Source organism: Ammospiza nelsoni, chromosome 14, assembly GCF_027579445.1.
Source record: "Ammospiza nelsoni isolate bAmmNel1 chromosome 14, bAmmNel1.pri, whole genome shotgun sequence".
NCBI classification, from domain to species: Eukaryota; Metazoa; Chordata; class Aves; order Passeriformes; family Passerellidae; genus Ammospiza; species Ammospiza nelsoni.
This window is the reverse complement of record NC_080646.1, coordinates 8432297-8455328: the sequence shown is the minus strand read 5'-3', so window position 1 is coordinate 8455328 and position 23032 is coordinate 8432297. Positions and strand designations below refer to the sequence as shown.

The window sequence follows — 23032 nt, the reverse complement described above, 5'->3', positions numbered from 1 at the left end:
AACCAATCTCAGTGTTCCTAAGGCTGCCCTGGACAGAAAAATTCCACTGCCATACACCAGCTACAATGTCTGTGGACATTAAGATAATGTTTGCAAGATCAAACTATTTACACTGTCAACTAACTTTGTTTAACACTTGTTCATGTGTATTTTGTGATATTTATAAGTATGCCTAACTGTAAAATTTCAACAATCCATCTGAAGCTGAGTAAATAGTTTGAAGGGTAAAAGCAGTTCATTTTTAATGGAAAAATAATAACAACAATGAAAGAAGAAACCACAAGGAAGGTTCACATTATCTGAGGTCCATTCTTCCCAGAAGATTTTCTTTTTATTCCTTTAATTTTTTTTTCTTATCAGTCACTGCCAAGGAGAAGAAGTGAACAACTAAAATAAGATTTAGAAATACAAAAACAGTGGGGTTAGGGAAATGAGTAAAATCACTCTCATGCACTGGAGTTTATAGAATCAGGGTGCTAGGAAATGACTGCAATCTGAACTGTTTTGAAAGCTGGGGAATAACTGCAAACAGGACACTAGGCCTGGTTTTCTTTGCACAAACAAGATGATGTGCATCTTGGGAGGAAGAAAAATCAGTGTTCTCAGTGCTGCTCTGCTGGTCTCTATTTCTCACCCAGTTATGGCTGCAAAAGGTTCTACAGCTCTGAAGCCTGATTTCGCAGGTATAAAGTCCATAAACACCCTACAAAAGCACCCAAGAGCCATACATTCAGCACCCTCACAGGACTGGAAAAAATCCACCACATTACCAAAGTACAGGTACCTGTATTTTAATGTGCTTTGTGTGTTTCATTCTGTAATGAATTTTGCAGTGCTGTTATCACCATTTATACTGGACATAGCCTACAGATACAATTATGTACTTTCCCCTCCTAACCACAGAACGGATTTATTGCAATGGCAAAAGGCATTTTAGCCTGTTAGCACTAAAACAAGAGAAGCGCTCACAAGCTCCCCCCAAAAAAACACTGGACAGACAAATCTCTTTAAAGAAGTCCAAACAATGCAGGAGAAGCTGGAAAACTGCAAATCAAAAAACCCTCTAACAATTACTCATTTATCTAACATCAGCCAGCTGACATCTGGTTAATTCATACCAGGCTTAGGCTAATTCCTACATAGCTGGCAGGTTTGCAACTGAATTCTTGTTTATCTTTAAGATTCTTTTAATATTCTTGGTTTGCTGAAAAAATACACAGAGCTGGGTGCTCATAACACTTGCGAAAGCTTCGTTCCCAAGGTATCGATTTGAGTAACTTTACTAGAAAAGAATGGCTGAAATTCCAGGGGTGAAGCTGTTCTCTGGAAAAAGGAACTTACACTCCACACTCATAAGAATAACTACAACAGAAATGAGGTGCTGTTTTGCTGTTTTGTCCATAAGGAAGACTAGTTTCAGTTTCACTCCAGTTCCTAAAGCAAGTATTCTAGAAATACTTCATGGCAGCATGTCATTACAGCTTTAGTTTGTAATCAAGGCCAGATTAGTGCAACAAAATGTTTTTCTAAGCTGAGACAGGACTGGAACCCTGATGGAGCACAGGGTAAACACATACCTCATCCTGCAAATGAAGGAGCGCCTGGATCCCATGCACATTCTCATGGAGGACTGCTGGCCTTCCTTCTTTACTGTCCCTGTCTTCAAGTCCAGGATTCGTCCTAGAAAGGCCAGGAAGAGCAACTGGTGTTCAGTACATAAACTGAATTCCATTTATTAGAGACTAAGATAACAGGAAAATCATGAGCTGAATGCCATTAGCCCATTTAGGGGGAAAAAAATACCAACAACAAAAAAATCTTGATCCTGGTCTCAGAGGGGAGGATCAGTTATGTGCTGGTTTAACTAAATATTTCAGCAAAGCTGACTCTGAGCCACAGGAGTGATGGCTCTTTTCTCAGCTGGCCCAAGACCAACTTCCAGGGCAGAGTCAAGTGCCTGGAGGCAAACAAGGCAATGACAGCAGGCACAGCTTTTGACTTGTTCTGCTTGCTCCACTCTTTACCAGAACTGTGGATAAAGCAACATTTATCAGTCCCCTGACAGCTGCTGCTCTTTCCCTGTGCTTGTGCCTATCCAGAACACTCTCACCACAGCACCACCTCAGTCACAGCTGTCAGGGTGGTGCGATGCACAAAAGACCAAACTTTTCTCCTTGATGATGAGATACAGGATTTGTCACAACAGCCTTTGTGCTAGAGCCCTTTTAAAATTATTAAAAACCGACATGTCAAGAGCATTTCTAAAGTTTCTTTTCAGACAGATCAGTGAGATGATCTGATTTACCACACAGCAACACAAGGCTGTGCAAGGTCCAGGGCCAGACCCTGCTCCCTACAATCCCAGAATCACACACCAGAGGCACAGCCTGGCAAAGGGATGACAGCCACCAAATCAACTCAAGTGAGGACAGGAGGGAGGGAATGCATGCAAAGGTATGAAGGAGGTAACATATTAATTTTTTCATTTAAAACAGAAGATTGATTACTATAGACAGGTTCAGATCAGGGATTTGAGTATCAGGCAGAATCCTTCTGCTAATCTCCAAAGAACTCACAGAATGGATTTTCACATCTACAGCTCAAGTGCTAAGAAATGACTACAAAACCTAGCACAGACTAGAAATTAATCACGGGACCAGTTCCACAAGGCTCAAGGGCTGGATGCAGCCACAGAAGTGACAGTGGGCCAGAGAAATGCAGAGGAACAGCTGCCAGGCATTAGATGACAGCCACCAGTGCTGACAACACATGGCCATGAGCAAATCCACGTGCTTAAGGTGGGTATCCTTCAGTAACTGAAACTATACAAGCCTAAGCCTTCACTGGGGTGCAAATAGCCAGGTTTACACAATGTAAGGCATCTACTCTGTCTGTACTGAATTGAAGAAAACATGCAGAACACAGTCAAAGTCTCCTCCACCAGACAGACCTAAAAGTCTCTGTCCAAAAATGAAGTTCTGAAATAAACTTACTGCCAAAGACTAAGTTCAGAATTACTCTACCTCTAAATATTTACTTCCATCCATGATTAGGAACAACACCATTACATAACATTTTTAAGATAAGGAACTAGGCAGCAGTGTTTCAGCATTAAGGTATTCTCCAGGAAACTCCTTCTGGAGGAAAGTCACCCTGCCAACAGAAGGTCAGACCTCACTTGGTGTTATCTCCAAGGTATACCTCAGATGGTTAAGAAGTCAGCAAGCCTGGGGAACAACTCCTAAAGGTGCCTCAGTTTAAAGCACTGGGCTATGTATTAATCCTGGTCTGTGATCCATGTGTGAGCTGGGAAGAAATCACAGCACGTTTCCCAGCTCAGCTGTGCTGACCCCATGATGCAGGATGCTGAAATTTTAACACACCTCCCTCCCCTGCACTGGACAGTCTGTCACATTTTCTATAGCCAAAGTCACAGTCTGTTTCCCCATGCCACCAACTAATCAGACAGTTTAGAGAAATAAAATACCATCAGGCAGGAGGGAAACTCATTCACAAATGAAGGCAATATACAATAAAGCACATAAAGACAGAATAGATGTGCAGGATCCAATGGCTGTCCATGTCAACAGGCCAGTCAAATCAAATCCCTAAAAGCAACATTCTCTTAGGGCAAAATAACTTTGTCATACATGCAAACAAAAGAAAAGTTGTCTTCTCTGAACTTTCTTTTTTCATTCCAATACAAATTCTTGAAGAGACACCAATATTAATCAAAAAGCACTGACAGTGAATGTAACTCAAACAGCTAATAGAAATTTCTCTGGTTTTGTCATCCAAGAGCATCTATAGCAAAAAAAAAAAAAAAAAAAAAAGATATTTCACAATTACGTGGCCACTAAGCCTAAAATTGCTGACACATGTTCCTTTGGCATGTCTGGAACCCCCAACAACAAAAGCCAGAGATTTTAAATTTAGCTTTTTGTTTGGCACTGTCTTTGAAATATGTACCAGATAACAAATAGAGTTCTAAATTTTGCCCTGACTTACAAAATCACTGCAGGGGGTATGTGAGTAAGAGAAATGTTTGCTGTACTGATATTATGACAAAGCTCTCTCTGCAGCTTGTTTCAATAGTCCAGGATGCACATGTCAACCTTGCAGAGCTCTAACAATACACTACAGATTCTGAAATAGAACAAGCAGTTTGTGTCTCATCTGCCATTAGAATCTTATGATCAAATTATATTTAAAAGAGGAAGAATTATAAATTAATCATAGCTAAATGTCGATATATAATTAATTATAGATTAATAGACTAAATCAAGCCAACTGACATAAATTGCACCTTAATCACACTGGCAGCTCAGCTGGCATGTCCTGGTGATAGCTCAGTCACAGAATCATAAAGTATTCCTGTGCTCTCTCCAGCATCCTTTGTGGTAAATGCTCATTTAGGTTTCTCCATGGGACAAACACAAAGCACACGTGATGCTGAACTTGGAAATTACATTCTTATTAATAAGAAATATTCCAGGATGCTCTGACAACTTCTGCTAACTGAACAGTGCATGTGTGTAATTTTTTTTTAATTTCTCATTCTGGTTTCTTCAGAAGAGCCATTTAACAGCCCAGTGCCACCACCAGCTGGATTCTTTACGAGCTTCCCCATAAACTGTTAATTGCATGTAGCTCATTTTGGTGTTAAACTTTTCCCCTCTCCAGCTCCAGACACAACCCTGGGATGCAGCAAGTGCAGGAGCACTGCTGTGACTGACACTGCTGCCTTATTGCCCTTTACAGCAGCTGCACAACCCAGAGGAAACCATAGTTTGCTCTGCTGAGAAGGAGAAAGCAAACAAATGAGCACAATGCTGATTAAAATGGGCGCATAAATCTCTTTGGCTGGTCTGGGTATAGTTGATAATTTGTTGATATCTCCCCACTACAGTCCCCATCCAGAAGGCAGTATTGCTTCAACTTGCAATAAGCCAGTTGTTCTCCAAGCAGGAAACCACAGTGTGATCCAGGAACCTGATGTCAGCTGCTGTGACAGGAAAGGGCTGGCACACGGAGCTGAGGACAATGGGCAAGCTCATTATTTGGGTAGAATCAGAGAAGCCACATAAAGCTCTTACCAGCAAAGAGATAACATATTCAAGTACTGAGGACACATGCCAGAAACATTTCCTGCAGGGTGTTTTTCAAAGATGCTCTAAAAACATTCTCATGATGATCAAGGGGCAAATGCTCACGGTTGGCACTGATGTGTCCCTTGCGTGTGCAAACAGTGACTGGATTATTCACAAACCTTCTCCTTTTGGGGCTCCAATTCCTACTGAAAATGTTCAAACTTGTGTTCTGTGCTTGCAATGTTTTGAGACGAACCTAAGCCAAGGATTGGCCTGAGCCTACTGAAGTTCATGGGGTTTCAAATCTGGGAATTTGGCTCAAATCCACTTTCACACAATAGCACCAGCCTGTTAGAAAATTTTCCTCCATGTTTTTGCACTGTATGCTAAGGTTTATAGCCTGGTAATCAAACACAGTCTGTTCTTTTTACATTTTTCAGGTTTGGTTGGGTTTTTGGTTTTTTGTCTTTTTTTTTTTTTTTTTTTTTAATTCAAACCTCCATAAACTTCAACATCTAATTCTACCACAGATGCTTTTTTCTCTGCTGGATTCCCAGTTCCTAAGAATGCTGCAGTCTGTCACTAGAAAGAAGGGTTGTTACATAAGCACATTCTTCTGCTGAGATTTCAGTGCGAGTTGAAATGGTTTGGTCTAAAACAACCCTACAGTGCCCATATCCAGTCTGCAGCATGGAAAAACCCAGCTCATGGATCTCAGAAGAAATTTGGTTTGGCCTGACGTGTACAGAAATACTGCTGGCAAAGCACATGATATAATTCTCCATTTCCCTCAAACTCATCAGTAGATGGACTCCTGTCTTGCACAGAACCTGATTGGGAAACATTATGAATTAATATATGGACTCTCACCTTGACCTCAATACCTTCAGCAACCCAGCAAGTTTCATGTTTTAGATGATAATGTCTTGTCTTACAAAGAAGTAGTTAGATATTTCATAATTATTCTCAGCCACCGATTTTCCACATATTTCTTTCCAGGAAAAATAAAATAAAGGATAAACTAAGTTTAGTTTGGACAAGATAACAAAAGATGACTTTGTGTTCATCAAAAATACTCCACAGGCTTCTCAAGGAAGACAAACAGAACACAGGAATACTGCACCCAAAAATCCTTATAAAAACTAAAACCATCTTTATTTTACTATAAAAGCGGAAAAAGCAAGACCAGGATGGAGGAAATAATTAAAAATAAAAACAAAGTGATGGTCAAGGTACTGTTGCTGCTGAACACAGCTCCAAATGTAAGCTCACCCTCAAACTGAAGGGTCAGAAAACAAAGGATTTCTGTGGTGATGTTTTGTATTAGTGCATTAAGTCCTTAGAAATTAGCAGAAAAGATCTGCTTAAAAATCTTTGACTGCTCTAGAGTTTGTAGGGAATCAAGATCCAGGTCACTGTCTGGCATAAACAGTCAAGTTTAAAGAAGACAGGGTGAAACTCTTCTTGAACCTGCCATTTATCAGTTTACACATATGCACAGACTACAGCTGAGCATTCAGCTTTACACAACTGAGGTGCTCAGCTGACAGAGCTCTTCTTCAAAAAAACAGATCCATTACAAATGCATAAACAAAATGTCTCCAATAAGGCTAAATAGCCTAAATTTGATCAATTTATATTAAATTATTCTTGATAAGCTTATGCCAGAGCAATTCTTCTGCATTAATTCAACAATTAAAAAAAAATATTTACAATGTACGCCTCACAACGGTAAGGGATACAATTTTATCTCTTGTTTAGTGCAGCTCAGCAAGTGCTTTAAGCTCTATTAAGTGTAATAAATACACATCCACCCTGTGGATTTCAATATTAAAAAAATTACAGAACACATTAAGAATCACAACTGCTTTGCAAGCACAGCATTTGAAGGCTCTCCTTCCAGGAACTCACATTTACATAAACCAGAAGAAGTTTGCGATATACAAATTTAAAAAAAAAAACCCAAAACATGGACAGCCTTTTTTTTGCATTTTGGGTTTTATTATTTACATAAAGGCAAGGTTCATAAAAGCAAAGACCTACCATGCAGATACCCATATCAGAGTACTCACCAATCAGTGCAATCCTAATAAAACTGTACTGACAAAAAGTGCATCCCTCTGCCCCTTCACTGAGAGGAAAGCAAACCCATGAGCAACAGGAACAGCGTCAATATTTAAAACACAGGTGAAATTAACACCATCCCGACTTAAAATTACAAACTAAGGGCAGAAGCACCAGACTGGCATCATTACCCAGTGCACCCAGAACCTGTGCTGATTTTTAGAGCCTGCCTCTCTTGCTCACATCAAGGTCACAGTGCAGCTCCCAAGGCAATACTCACTAAGCTGCTCTTTACTGTAACATTCCTGCTTCCCATCTGTCAGAGGGTGAATGGTCTGTTCTCAGACTGCCTCCCCTGTGGTGCAGGAGCCCCCGGCTCTGCCTGGAAGGTGTCTGGTAGCACAGGTCACCTCTTACAGGTACCACAGCCTTTGCGGACCAGAGCCACCACTCCATCCCTGGCTTACAGCAAACTGAGGACGTGGCAGGGGTGAGCTGGGGGGACAATGACAGAAATGGACATGCTCCTGTCATGTGGAGGCGCTTGATGCAACCTAAATCTTCCATGATATTAAAATTATGGTCCTTTCAGAAGCTTCAAGGACCAAGAAGCACTGCAGGTGGAAATAAGGTCCCTGCACATATACTTCCCACTCTTGCTTCCCAGCTGGCCTGACTGTGCAGAGGATGGGACCTGCCCACATGGGATTGCACCCTACCAGCCTGCTGTACAGCAGCACACCACCTACACCTCTCCTCTGCCACACGGGATTTTGTGCTTGGTAAATTCTCCACAAGAATGAAGCCAAGGGGACACTGCTGTACAGATATCCCTTGAGAACACAGCAGAAGTGTAAAATCAGTCAGCTCACACAGCCTGGAACTGCACCAGGGACCACACAGGACTTCCCAGCTGTGATCATGCTGCACACATACCAACCAAGAAATTTGTGGGATGGCAGGGATAAAATGCAGTTGCTATTGCTCTTTGGCTCCTGTTCCAAAGCTGGCACTGCCTTCCACCCAAATGTTATGAGACTGCTTTAGATCCCCCAGGCTGGGGCTTCCCTGGCCTCATGTGTTTGTTTTATCCTGCAGCAGGAAGCAGCCCCATAGCCCTACCCCACTGCATACACCACTACAGTGCAATACACTGATAAATAAATGTACTGACATAGAAAATAAATAACTGGCTTGGAGCATGGATTTGCTGTTAGCAGACATCCCAGCAGCTTCCAGAGGACTTTGACACCTTTACTGTTATTTTAAAGGTGAGGACAGTGAACCCAAATGAATGATTTCTCCTGCCTGCAGTCAGTCAGAAGCAGAGGAACAGGGTCCAAGCTCACATGACTGACAAGAGTTCTCAAAATGCTGTGGCTGTAGATAAAAATACTCAACAATATAAAGCACAATATTCTCAGTAAATCCATATAAATCTCATGACACCTATATGCTTAACAGGGCACAATCAGCTGAAATTTATGCTTCCAAGAGAAGACTACAGGCCGAATGTCCTACTTACATGCAGTAGTAGCCTCAGGATATATCAGTATAAAACAAATTAGCCCAAAGGCCACGAAGATGCTCAGAGGGCAGGAGCACCTTTGCTATGAAGAGAGGCTGGGAGAGTGAATTGTCCATCCTGCAAACAAGGAGGCTCTGGGGTGACCTTAGAGCCCCTTCCAGTGTCTGAAGGGAGCCTCCAAGACAGATGGAGAGAGATTTTCTACAAGAGCATGGAATAAAAGGACAATGATAAATGGCCTTAGGCTGAAGAAGGGCAGGTTTAGATTAGACATGAGGAAGAAACTCTTCCCTCTGAATGTGGCAAGGCCCTGGCACAGGTTGCCCAGAGAAGCTGTGGATGCTCCTTCCCTGGAAATGTTGGATGGAGCTCTGAGAAACTTGGTCTCGTGGAAGGTGACCCAGCCCATGGCAGGGGGGGAGCATGGAATGAGACTCCAAGGTCCTTTCCAAGCAAAACCATTCCATGGTTATAAATATAAACCATCAAAGCTCGCTCTCCTCACTGGCCTAGCTTCTCAGGGGGATTACTTGAACCTCTCTAAATATGTTAAGGTTTACATCATCTAATTGCAAAAGGCGTTGTATAAGCATTAGAGTCAAGTTATGACATTCCTACAATAGAATGAAGAGTTGAACCAATCAACAGCAAAGTTAAAAAAAAAAAAAAATAAGTAATGCAATTGAAATGCACCTATTTTTAAATATGTCTGGTCCCTACTTACCAACTGGAGACACTGACCCACAAGGGGGAAATTGAAAAGCTTTCTCACCCCCTCATGTTTTTCAATAAGAAACCCCTCATGCTACACAGTTGTTTGCTTAATACAACTTGTTATTACAAAAGCTCACGAGGCTGAAAGGTCCCTGCTGTGCCTGCCTTCATGTTTGACTAACCAGTCTGCATCATGTCATTCTCCACACTGTTGGGCAAATATGCATCATTTTAATTAAATTAAAAAAGAAACTATGTGGGCTTTTGGAGCCTTGCTATTCAGTTAATTTTCAGGGACTATCTGAAGGGAAGGGATAGTGTTACAGATCACATGCAAGTCTCTTTGCTGATGGACCTGGAAAAACTGGACTTGAAACTGGAGCAAATAATTCAAAGCATATGTTGAAAGTTAAGTTATAACACACAAAAAAAAACCCTCAAAAAACCAACCCATAAAACACTTTAACCAAATGTATTTTGACCTCTCAAGAATGGTTACTGAAAGTATGGGGCACATTCAGAATATTAAGTAAAATAGCTTACTGAGGCCCATACAGATCTGTAGACATAAATACACAGCATCTACCTGTGATCTCTGCAGGTGTTTTCATTCCCAAAACAAGTACCTATGGCAAAGTTCATGGCTCCATGATTTGGGCACTTGGGGTAGCCCTTCTGTGACAAATATCAGATGTACCTGAAGGAAAGACTGAGAAAACTATCACAGTAACACCTGTACAAACAGCTCCTCAAAAGACAGCTGGACTTTCTAGAAAAAGGGATGGAAACCCCACAAACTCCAAAGCACCATCAGCAGATACTCCTAGGGCAGAACAGCTATCCAAAACAACACTGAAATACGTGATTTATTCTTTTACCATTCACAGCTGCATAATAAATCAATACACAAACGTTGTAAGTAGCTTCTAAACTAATCTATTTGCTTCACTTGGATGCTCAACAAGAAGCTTTACTGAACAGCCCTTTTGCCAAAAAAGCTTCAGCTCCTGGCATTCTATATTATTTGTACTTCATTACCAAACTCAAGGAACTGGGATTTATGCTTTGTTAGTAAATTCTAGTATTGTCTGAAATCTGGCTGTGGTGACACACTATTTGAGGAAACAATGACCACAAGATGACCTTGTAAGATCCATTGCTGTGGACAGAATTAAATTTAAACACATGAGAAGGGAAAGAGAGGGAGGAGAAAAAGGCTCAAAGATGCTGTCTGGTTGTTTTTACAGTCTACTTCTTTAGTTCAATTAAAATAAAGTGTGTGTGGCAAAACATCCACTATAGGTTTTAATTCTTTTTTTTTGAAGACTCCAGACATACAAAAAAATCACATGCAAAAGTCTCCACGCTAAAAAAATAGAAGGAAGAATATTTGGAGACATAAGTTCACATCCCAGGGACTGCAATAAAAAAGATCAAACTAAAGAACTCTGCCCATGGACCATGTTCCCACTGGTTGTGAGCTGCCACATGGGAGGCTTTTCCCTCCACACAGCTCCAAGCAGGGCACCAGAGAGGAGCCAGAGGGAGCTGTGGTTTCAGCAAGCTCTGGGATGCCAGGGCAGGACCAAAGACCAAGAAGTGCTGTCTTTGCTGCCACAGAGCTGAGCCTCAGCTAAGGATGGAGAGATGACAGCAGCACGGGATAAACCAATTTTATGGGTGGAATATTCCTACACACAAGGCATCCCTCCTCCCCACACCTCCCTAGGCTGCTGCTGCTACAGCTCATCACCAACAATAAAATACTTCAGTGCCTTGTATTGACTTCACTGAGACAACACAACGGTGAAAGCTCCTGTTCCACAAGGCAGATGTTAAAGCTGCATTCTCCCAGCAGCTGCTGCCATCAAAGCACTGAAGAACCTGAGAGGGTTGAAGGTTTGCCAGTGCCAAAACCCTCCAGGCACACTTGGACTGTTTTACTGCCAATGTGTTAACCAAGGAAGTTGTTCAGGTATTTGTAAAACTCCAGTATTTTTGAAAGGGGGGAAACCCCCACTAACTCCATATATCTCATCGTGTTTAACAAAACAGAGGAGGTTGAACAAATATTGAACATTAAAGAAGTACCCACCACCCTTGAAACCCAGCAAGTGAAAGTGATCCAGTCCAACATCTGTGATAACAGACCCAAGAATGCAGCAGTTTCCAAATGGGAAATTCAAGGTGAAGACTGAATAGAAACAGCAGCCACAAAACCCACTTGCACGTGCATGTCCAAACACCTGAAAATTCACCCTAAAAGCATTCCCTAATGCTAATCAGGTATAGCAAGTTTGTCTCAGGAGTACTAGGCTAAAGTTGTTTCCTTGTTTTGGTAAAAACATGTACTGACCTCTTTAAACCACCATTATGATTACCAAAGTAATTTTTAAAAAATGCAATTTATTATCACTGTTTTTTCTTCCAGTACTATCCACCCAAATGGAATGTGTCAGCAGCAGGGAGACCACTGGGTCACTGTGTTTGTGTAAGAGCTGCTTTTGAACTGCTTTATACATAGTTGGCTTCTCCCAGCATCTGGGATTTTTCCTTTCCCCCCCAGAAACAGTCCTAAAGACCAAAGGGAAACAAAATTATCTTGGAATGTTTGAGAGATTAAATGTACCATACATTTAAAATATGATCATTTGAAAGTACCATTTTTTTGAGAGCAGACTGTTTCCTCTTATTTCTGTGTTACTCTCAAGTGTGCCAAAGGGCAGGAATGGCACTCTAGGATGCCCTACAGTCACAACTTCCTCTTTTCCTGCCCTAAATCATTTACTTGCAAACAGAATGGGGATGGAAGAAGCAGGACATTAATTTCCTCCATCCTGCATGTAAAAATCCTGCAGGCTAAACAGACTGAAGCTGAAAATCCACAAATTCCTATGCTTGGCACTGCCCAAGTTCTAAGGCCATCACTGGCTGGCACTGTGACCTTCCTGCCATGAGAACAAGCAGTCTACAAAAATATGGGCAGGTCTTTTTCTCTGGAACAACAGCACAGCAGTGGGCCGCTGTGGATGGAAAGTCTCACATCTGAAACATCCTCTTCACTCTCAGCAATGCCAGTGGGACCACATAACTCCACTGAAAAACAGGTATCACATGATGATTTGGTAGTTGTCAACAACAAGGCGAATCTCTTTCCAGATTTCACACTTAAAAGACAAAAAGATGCCTTGCCAAAATGGGCTTTTTCTACAGTGAAAACAGACTGGAACCCGAAATATGCTGTCCACATCAACCACTCATATACATTCTATACATGGCAGTATGTTTCAAGAATTGCTCCTTCTTTTTCAGGGCCACCACAGTGTTGAAGCATCTATTTTCAGAAATCTCTGTTACCTTCCACTGCAGGTACAATAATCCTGACACAGCTGTCTCCAGCCTCCAACCCTCCAAGGAATAAAGTGGGGGCTGTGTGGGTATGTGTGGGTGGGTGGAAAATCCCATAAAAAACTGAGTCAAGTCTTGGACAGTTCTGCAGAGACATAAAAGAATTCAGGACATATCATGTCTATGGAAACTTTCCTCCCCATCCCACCAGCTCTGGTGTGTTGTTTACTGGGTGCCTGCTTGTTGTGATGCTTCATGGACATTCAGTGAAAACCTCTCTTGTATCCTGGGATAAAAAGCACAAGTAGCTATTAAATCTCTATAAACAAAATATTATACAACTCATTCCCCTACCTGCCCAGAGGCAACAGTCTTACTAGGTCAGTCACCCTGTACTAAGATGTTAAAATCAAAAATGCAGGGATCTGGTTTTAATTCTCTGTTCTCTGACTTTCCAATCTGCTGGGCTGGGCACGTTTCACAGACAGATGGCTCTTTAGGGTTCATGTACTTAAAAGAGCTCACAGACAGAAGTAAAAAAAAAAATAAATAAAGAAATCAAGTGCTGTCAGTTGAAACAGCCCTTCACACGCAGAGTACCTTTCTGATGCATAAACCTCTGACAAATGTGCTCTTCAGAACCAAAGACTACAGAACAAAGTCCCAAGGGAGCTCTACGACAGCTTCTTGTTTAGTCAACTGTCTCAGCAAAAATATGCTTCCCCGAAAAAAAAGATTTTTTATTTCTTTTCATTTTTTTTTCCCAGAGAGTATTAAGAGCTCTGAGTCTCTGAGTAGAAAAGTATCAATCTTTGAAAAGTATCTTAATGTCTACAAAAGACAGACCTTCTGACAATGTATTTTTGGTATAGAACTTTTGGCACAAATACCTGCAATAGACATTTTTACCCCATTTTTTTAAAATAAATAGGCTGATCCAATTTTAAAGTGGATGTGGAGAAACTAATACAGTGGTTTGCCAACAGAGTGCAGAACTCAACCCATACATTGTTTTGATAATATATTACTTTTCCATTAAATATGAGTTTTACTATTACTGATGATGACGTTTAAGGCAGAACTGGATTGCATTTGCCAGGACTGTGTTTCTTGTCATGGCTCAACTCAGTCTTTGAATTTCTTTGGAGAATTTTATATGTGAAGCCAAGTGGGAGTCTCATTCAGCTCTTCTCTGTATCAGCTGGAGTTCTAAATAATTCAGGGACAGTCAGAGTTCAAAACACATTTGCATTCACTTGGCTGGCTGTCAATATGAGAACCATCCTCTTCCTTCTAAGAAAGATCATGCAGAAATCAGAGCTGGAAAACAGACATGGCAGCATAAGGCAGCTCACAGCACAAAAAATCCTGCACTGATTTTCAGTCAGATTATGTGCTGAGGAGAAAAGTTATCCCAAATTTTCTCTTTCACATGGTTATTTATCATCTGTTCAGTGCTGAAGAATGCCTTACTCTGCCTCTCCACTGGTGAGCCCCTGGTCTCTGGCCCTTCCCTCTTTCAAACTGAACAGTTTTCTCATTTTTACAATTTTACTCTATTTGCAACATCTGGATTTTGTGGCTGTGACTACAAACTGCTTGGTAACAAGGGTTTGCAGCTGGACAGAAAACTGCCTAAGCTGAAATCATCACTGCAAGACAACATGCTATTAGAAGGTTCTGTGAGACAGGCTCCCCAGACCAAATCTGTGCTTGTATAGCATGGAGTGATGCTTCCACAATATACACAAACCACAGAAAATTGTCACACGATGCTTTTTTCTTCTCAAGAGATGCCTATCAGCTCGACTTTTGCTTGGTCAGTCACCATTTCCATCATCAAGTTCTACTTTGTCGCACTTAAAAAATATGGCAATAAAAGATCTTGCCAAGACTAAACTTGGCATACAAGTTCTGTCCAGAAGTAACCTCAACTAATCTTTGTCAGCTAGCAAGTGAAGTGACTTAGTCATTTTTAAATCACTTGAAAATGAAAGCTGTAGAAGTTCTGGTTCTCATAATTTTCACTGCTCTGCACTTTCAGCACCCCATAACAGTTCAGCAAGGACTCCTGGGGAACCCAGCTGTCCTGGGGAGCCTTTGTGTCATGGGTGGGATGGCAAATGATGCTCCCTGCCTCTCCAGGCACAGAGGCTGGGGCTGAAGGGAGATGTTATAGCTAATTTCTATGTGCTGTGCTGCCTGCAGCCCAGGATTGAAGGTAACAAACCTGGGTGTTTCCCATTTGCACCACTGGAGATGCTGGGTGCAGGAACGGGGATCTTACATCTCAGACACATCATGGAATCACTGGGAATATTTCCAGGCAACCATACAGAGTTGTCTGTGCTCATCACTCTCTTCTTTCATGAACTACTTATGGAGAATTAGATTTGTAGAAATCAGTCTTGCAAAGTGCTCTGGAGCACTGCATTTTAACAGAAGGACAGTCTACTACAGTACTCGCTCAGTCATTTTTTGGAAAGCTAATGTAGCAGAGGAATTCTTCAAAAGTGGCTTTGCTCTACACTTAATTCTAAGCTCTGTCTGTTCCTTGTACCATTAGATATTTGCTGTCTGCAGCTGAGAGGGTCTCACTTGCACTGGGACTGAGCCTGCATCTGAACCCAACATGCCCCAAGCTCCACCAGTGCACCCTGACCACAAAGAGCTCTTTGCTAATGGATCCTCCCGTGGGATCTGATCTTCATCATATTTGAAGTGATTTATTTTGACATCTGCAGATTTTCAAGAACAAAGAGGGAAAATGAATTATCACTCTGAATATCTGCCCCATTCTGATTAATCACGCACATGACGCACATAAAAAAATTGGGAGCTCAATTTTTTGCCATCATCACGGCTCAGCTGCTCTTTTCTAGATAATTTCTAACTGTTCATACACTGCACAGTTCAGCTTTCCTGTTGCTACAATGTGTTAGCAATTAATGCACAATAAACAAGCAGACAATTGTTCTATTTCCAGGGAATAAAGTCTCCAAGGACACAAAATTAAATACAAACTATCCATCCTTTCCCATATCCTAAAATTTCAAGGAAGAGCAAGCAATTAACTCCCCAAACACACCACGTGGTTGAGGTCATGGTTAACAGACACTACAATTTAACACATATTTTACAGCTCCTGAAGTCCTGTCTTCTAACTATTCACTTTCTGCTTCTCCTTGGTGTTAGCACTCAGAAGAGTTTGAGAAACCCCATGATCAGGTGGGCCAAAGAGTTGTCTCTACCAAAACTAAGGGGTTTTAGCTGAGTTTAGCTTTCAGCAGGTCAACCCCTTGATGTGACTCATATGTAAGTACCACAGAAATGCCAAAGGAGGAGAGGGTGAAATGAGGTGAGGATTGCATAAGCTGTGTGACTGCCAAAGAAATGCTCATGTGAGCACAGCCCCAGTCCCAGCCTTATTCCTGGGGGCAGAAATGTGAGCAGGAGCCTGCTTCCTCCACTGGCTTGGTCTCTGTTCCTCCCCACTGGCAGTGGCAGCCTCCCAAGTTCTCAGGGTCTGGAACAGCATCTCTGGGTAGCAGGACTGCTAAGAGGTGCTGGGAAACTCCCAGCAACACCACACTAATGATCAGCACTTGTAACAAGACAATTACAACCAAAGGACACTGCTCGGATCTGCTGCAGGGCAAGTGAAGTTTCTCCTGAGTCAAAATGCTGTCACTGCTTTCCCAGCTCAAGGGCTGAAGGGGGAGGTTAGAGAAAATGGACCCTGAGAAAATGAGGAAGAGAGCAAAATTAAAAATCAGAACTTTCACTTGAAAATCTTTTCCCTAAGCAGATCCTGTGCTCAACAGCCAGACGTCACTATGAGATGAGGATGTTCTTACTGCCTGAAGTGAACTTCAGTCTGAGCAAAAAACACTAGATGCAGCTTGTGGTTTCCATCACTTTCAAGCTCTACATTGCCCTTTGTTCTGCACGAAACATGCCTTTGGAAAGCCAAGGAAAACTTGGTTTAATAAACACCAAATTAGAGGAAATGCATTTGCCTCCTTGACATCTTTTAAAATGTCACTAAGGCACATATTATTTCAGGTCACTGCAAGATTTCATTCAGTACTTGTAACAAAGCTGCTGCTGTCCATATGGCCTGTGCTACAGCAAGGGAAGTGTAACTGGCTGAATGGACTCTAGAATCACCTTTCTCCTAGAAAGGTATCTCAAAGGAGCAAGAATGATGGTGCCTGATGTTTATAAACAAATTGAGGCTGCACTGACAGTCCTTATAGAAGACTGCTTCTCTTGTTTTACAGTATCTTGTGGAGTGGAAGAAATACAAGTTTAACAAATCTAGAACTTTCTGGCGGTTTGTATGCTCCACAAACTGACAGAATACTTGTAAACAAAATTACTGTACTTCACCAGCCACACCTTTAAAACAAAAGTATTTAAAAAGCTGAGCAGGCAACCCTGCTTTGCTCATGCTGGGCAAATGTTCAGCTGTCCATGTACACCAGATTTACAGGCCTTCTGTGTCAATCTGACAACTCCAAAAGATTCAGGCAGGGAAAAGATTTAGCTCTATAAATACTATTGAACTTCTCTTTCCACTGGCAACAGATCAATCCAGTGCAGAAGAAAAGCCCATAGCTAAGGCTGGAAAAAGTACAGAGTTGGGTTTTCAGAAGTACTCTGCATTTGTCTAGTCCAGCTCTGGTTTGAGCAGGTTAAGTCCCATAACTGAGCACTTTTGGAAGTCAAAACATGACTGTTCACTGAGTCACTGGAGTAATTGCTTCTTGGACAAGATGGTATGAATGTTAAAATGTACTACAGGCTACATAATAAAAACAGAGGTTGTGCTCTTTTGCAAGTCTCGTGGCATGAAACTCAGCTGTTTTGCCCTGCACAGGTTCCCCTAACTGCTCACTTGGTTTCTTTCCATCTGGAGTTTTACCACAGAATTTTGCTTTGAGCTTCCCATTTGAATACACGAAAGCTCTGCCAAAACCACATCACATTCAAACCACAGGAAATCATGAATTTGGCACTGTTTTGACATGGAAGCTGTAAACAGTGTGCAGGTTCACTCAAAACTGGATTGCTGTCCTTTGAGTTATGAAACCCAACAAAACTTCCAGCAAACCAGGTCAGAAATCTTAACGACTAAAGCAAAGCGAAATTACGACTTCTGCAAGGATCAGGGGTTTTTTGAATATTATCCCCTACCTTTTTTCCTTCAGCTATAAACATAATACGTGAAGAATAAAAGAGAAGTTCCCTCCTTTCCAAGTTTGAGTTACAACACGATTTAGATAATTCTCACAGCTCTACCATACACATATCCTATTAAAGACAAGGTAGGTTCCTATTGGCAGCTTTGAGCATGAATAACTGTAAAAGTCAGAGTTGTAGATATGAGTATGGTTTAGTTTTACATGCAACATGATAGGTAATCAACTTTCAGGTAACTTACACTGCTGCACAGGAGCCCCATGATTAAAATCCAGTATATTTTTAGTTGCCAAACACTGGATTTTTTCCCTTCAAGATTCCAATTAGCAAACCACACGGAACTTGTATGAAAACAGAAAAGTCTGAAGTATGATTTTTGACTTCAAGTTAAACACTGCCCCAAAGAAACACATACTTGTCAAGAACTCACAAGTTCATTGAGGATGAAATGAAAACAATCTTGATTTCCAGACCAAGCCTAAGAACAATCCAGATTCCAAACCAGAGTTTGAAAGCAGAGCTACATGAAGGTGGTTTGACTGAAGTCAATGAATAGGAAGCAAAATGCAATCACTCAAAAGAAGATTTGCACTACTGTACTGCCTGCAAGAAAACACAATTTAATGTAGCCAAGTTTCACTTCAACCAGATTTTTACACCTGGCACTCTGACTGTCAGGAAAAGCTCTCCAGGGATCCTGAACACCCAGAAGCACACATCAGCCACTTCTGACCTGTCATGGAGTTTTCAGATGTACACAGTTGCTCTCGCAGCTTTTCCACATCATCTGGGTGAACCTGCTCGTACAAAGTGCTGCCAAACCACTCCGACTGCGGCTGGTTCAGCACGGGAGTCACCGAGTCCGACACGTAGATCACTCTGCCGGTCTCAGCTGCAACCACAAACAGGAACCCATCTGCAGCCTCCAGGATAAGGTGCTTCAGTTCCTTCCAAAGAAAGGATTTGATTAGAATGCCAGCGAGGAAAGGGAATTAAATATAACATCTGTCACTGTCAGAAAATATTGTTTTCTTGTGATCTTACGAGCTGATCAAAACCAAGACAAAAATTTTCACAATACAACCAAACTTGAAGCAAGGCATAAATTGCCCATCTCAATAACAAACAACGTTTTATTTTCTGTTATTGCCTTTCCTCTGGTGATCTCCATGCACTTAAGGAAAATAAACAACTAATACTCACTGCATAATCTGTGACAGGCATCTAACATTAAAAAATAAAAAGGTATTTCAGAGTACAAACAGAGGAAATGAACAGCTCTAACTCTTGGCAAATTCATCCCTTAATTAAAAGTTCTGAATAATTTAGTTGGAAGGAAAGCAATAAGACTTTGGTTCTCCCCGGCCCTGCTCAGGATGAGCTCTGTTTGTAAATTAAACAGTCACGAGATAAAAGGCAGAAAGTGTAATGGGAATGAGGAAAGAATCCCCAGCCTCTTCTTCCATTAAGGGCCCTGAGCCACTACACAAGAAGGTTCTGGAGGTTTTCCAGCTGTGAGTGTGAAGCCTCAGCATCACCCAGAAATACTCCCTTTCCTTAACAGAGCTTGAAACCCTCTCATGGCAAAGGATGACAACTACCACTCCAATTCCTGCAAAAGAAGCTGGAACAGCCCTTGGTGGCTACAGTAACCACCAGAGCTTGCTAAGATCCTGCACCTGGAACTCAAACACCGAGTCTCATTGCAGGTGGGACAGCTCAGCAGGGTTGGTGTGCCAGTGGTAGGTATTAGCTAATTAAGGTGAGGATAAAAATCTGGCTAACTATTAAGAAATGGATAACTCATCTCAAGAAACACTCAACAGATTATCAACTTCTGCTGCTTTGTTATAGAGAAAGCACATTGATCCTGAACTACTGACTGAACAAAAAACCTCATAGCACACCTGGCCACACTATACTGAAGATAGTATAATCAGCTTTGCACATAATTAAAAAAGATGAAAGCAAATTTTGTAATTCTGCAAGATTTAAAAAAAAATTGCAATGAGAAGTGACTAGAGTGTGCCACCAGCAGAACGGCACAGTCCCTTCAGAAACACACTCCAGGAGAGCTGGAATAAGCAGTCGTGAGCACTGAGGGGTCAGCAGCAGCTGCTGTTTATCTAAGAGAAATAAGTATTGCCTCCAGCCATCACTTCCATGTGTAAGTGCTTAAATCACTTCAGACCACAAAAATGAACACTACACCCATAGGACTTCGCAAACAATGGAGGTGGTAGGAATTTTCAATGTGCTCAATAATCAAAGTTTTCCTTCAAGCACTGGGTGCATCTTCCTTCTTCTATCAAAAACGCAACCAAGAAGTACCTCAGCCAGTAGAGATGGGATTCATCTCTGTCCAGTTCAGCTGCTGGGAACTCCAACATTAAAACTAAATTATGTTTTCAACCTTCCTCTAATCCCCAGAGAGAGAGGCAGGTCTTTCCAGACTAATTTTTACTTATTTTAGAGAATCTCTGTTTGGATGGGAAGAAGACAGATCTGAAGGTGAAAATTCCTTTCTGTGAAGCAGTGAGTACTTGTTTTTCAGATGGACATATCTCAATGGTAAGAATGCCAATTTGCTTCTCCAAAAAGAAAGATCTGTCATAGTGTTAAGATCAAGTCCAAACAGTCACAAAAACCTGTCTGTATTCACACCTTGGATACGTAACTGGTACCAGCAGCTACACTACAATGAAGGATCAAGGCTCTACACCTTTTAACACCAAAAAAACCAGGGAAAACCAACACTTTTGTAAATTCTACCTGTTCTGTAAGAAAGGAAGGCTTGTAAGCTCCATCAGTAGATTTGTTTCCAGTGCCCCTCATGGATTTCATGTGGGAAACAGCCATGCGAAGGATGGTCAGCTTGTCGGGCTTGCGAGCCAGGGCGCTGCACGTGGGCACCATGTCCGACAGCTCCGTGATGTACTGGGTCATCTTGTTCCTCCTGCGCCTCTCAATCTCACTGTGATTCTCCCTGAGCATTTAAAGAAACACCAAAGCAACAGGAAAGAGACGTGAGCAGTGTAAGAATCTCAACTGGAGGTAATGAATCATAATGCTTCACGCTTGTTTTGCTGTTTGCACCCTGGGAGAGCAAAGTGTTTTACAAAGCCAACCCTGTTATCCCTCCATTTACAGACAGAAAATCCAGGCCACAGACAGATAAATATGATTTGCCCATAGCTGTGAAAAGAACCTGTATTTCTATTTATTGGCTTGTGGCCTTAATCTCTTAACCAGTTTAATCTCCTTTGGTTTAAGGACAAAAATGAAGTTGAAATATGTGAGGAGCTAACATCTGCCAACTTCAGTCAAACTCCCAGATTTGCTGTGGTGCATCTCTCAGCTTCTCATAAAAGGTGTCCTTTAGAGGAAACCTCTCACTAACAACTGGATCAGGTCAGCAGGAAATGTCAGCACTGACTTATGAAAAAAGCCCACTCAGTGACAACACAGGTGCCAAACAATGCTGTTTGGAACACCCCACATCCCTGCAGGGAGTCACTACATGCCTGCAGGATCAGACTGCAGCACTGGGACCATATATGGGATAACAGTACATACCAAAAAAAAAAAAAAATCCCAATAAATAAATAAAATAAGTACGAAAGACAGCAAGTAAACATCTGGCTTGTCAGACATAGACCAGAATTTATGTTCAGGAACAATTTAGCACAGCAGTGAAGCAACAATGACAGTACTTGATGCTGCCCCAAGTTGGGCTAGGCTGCAATGTTCTCATCCTTTAGAGCAATCATATGGCTGAGGTGGTGAGTCAAATTTGAGAAATCCCCAAATGGACACCCACCAGAATCTTTCAGAAATAAACATCTCAGAGTTCAGTTTTCCCATTCTGGAAATCACCACTGCTTGATCAGCATTAAGGAATCACACCAATATATACATCTGAAATGGTCCAAATGGACCTAGAATACTTCAGTGCCCAGCACTCTTTATTCTCATACTGTACCTGTCAGGTGGCAGCTAAATACAAGTACACGACAGGTAGATGATGCTTCAGTTGTCAAAGCAGCATCTTCCACTGATTTCAATGAGCTGTGCATGGCATTGTCTTGTGGGATCGCTGGCTGATCCAACAAGATGTGACAGGTGATCACTTGGAGAGTCCACCAGCATTGACTGATGTGATAACACAACATTAAAAGAAACTGCAACAATCTTTGGAGCTGACTGTTGTGAAGGCTGACATGAAAGCAGAAGCTAGGCCTGGCACACTTTTTGGATACTCTCTGGAATTAAGCCTTTTCTTAAAACGCAGGAAAGAATTGTATGCTGCTTCCTGAAATAGAGGAACGCAAGTGCTTGCCCTGCTTTGGGTATCCTGCCCCTGCACATACAGGTGTTACATGCATGAGGCACAGTCTGCAGAAACAACACTTGTTAGGGCTACATGCACAATTATTATTCCTATGCTTACTGTGTGATACGCAGAAAATCCAGCTATGCTCAGTAAATTACAGCCAAGCCTTGCCTGAGGTCTCACTGTCCAGGACACTGTAATAGTGAACCTTTCATTTCACCTGGCTGAGGAACAGTCCCTGTGTGGGTCTGCACAGGTGTAGGAGGGAACAGGGGGAGCTGGGTCACACACAGCTGGTGTGACACTGCACATGTACACAGAGCACACGTGTGTACATGCCAGCTGGTACATGCAGATAAATATGGACACAGGGAAGATAAAAGCATTTTTACATGATGAAAGCTTGCTCTATGTTCAGCATTTTCACAGAAGCGGTGGTTAAGAAAAAAAGAGAGAGAAAGACAAAGAACAGACAGATTCAACATACATTTCACACTTATAGGTACATAATACATTGTCTACCACTCAAGTATTTTAGTACTTCTGGACACTGAAAACAACCATTATAGAGACTAAACAAAGAGACTCTAAAACTTCCTGAGAGAAAAGGAGTATCCCAATAGTCCACTTCATTTATGATCTTAAAAGCTAGAAAGTAATAGCAAGTTAATCTACTGGCTGTGGAAATGTTCAAGCAGACAATACCCCAAAAGTTTCCTGAAACAAGTTCAAATTTAAAGCCTTAAAAGA

The 23032-nt window shown here is 41.7% G+C and overlaps 1 protein-coding gene across 6 annotated transcripts in view; it reads right to left on the bottom strand.

Annotated features, from left to right (window-relative positions):
• Positions 1 to 23032, bottom strand: part of ARNT2 (aryl hydrocarbon receptor nuclear translocator 2) — a 96499-nt gene that overhangs the window by 39611 nt on the left and 33856 nt on the right. For all 6 annotated transcript variants that reach the window (XR_009419408.1, XR_009419409.1, XM_059482056.1 and 3 more), the window contains 3 exons: positions 20722 to 20935; positions 18683 to 18896; positions 1578 to 1680 (listed from right to left, as the gene is read on the bottom strand). Coding sequence is in view for 4 of the 6 variants with exons in the window: in XM_059482056.1 (XP_059338039.1) it covers positions 1578 to 1680; positions 18683 to 18896; positions 20722 to 20935 (531 nt within the window). In the remaining 2 variants the exon portion in view is untranslated. The remainder of the gene's footprint in view (positions 1 to 1577; positions 1681 to 18682; positions 18897 to 20721; positions 20936 to 23032) is intronic.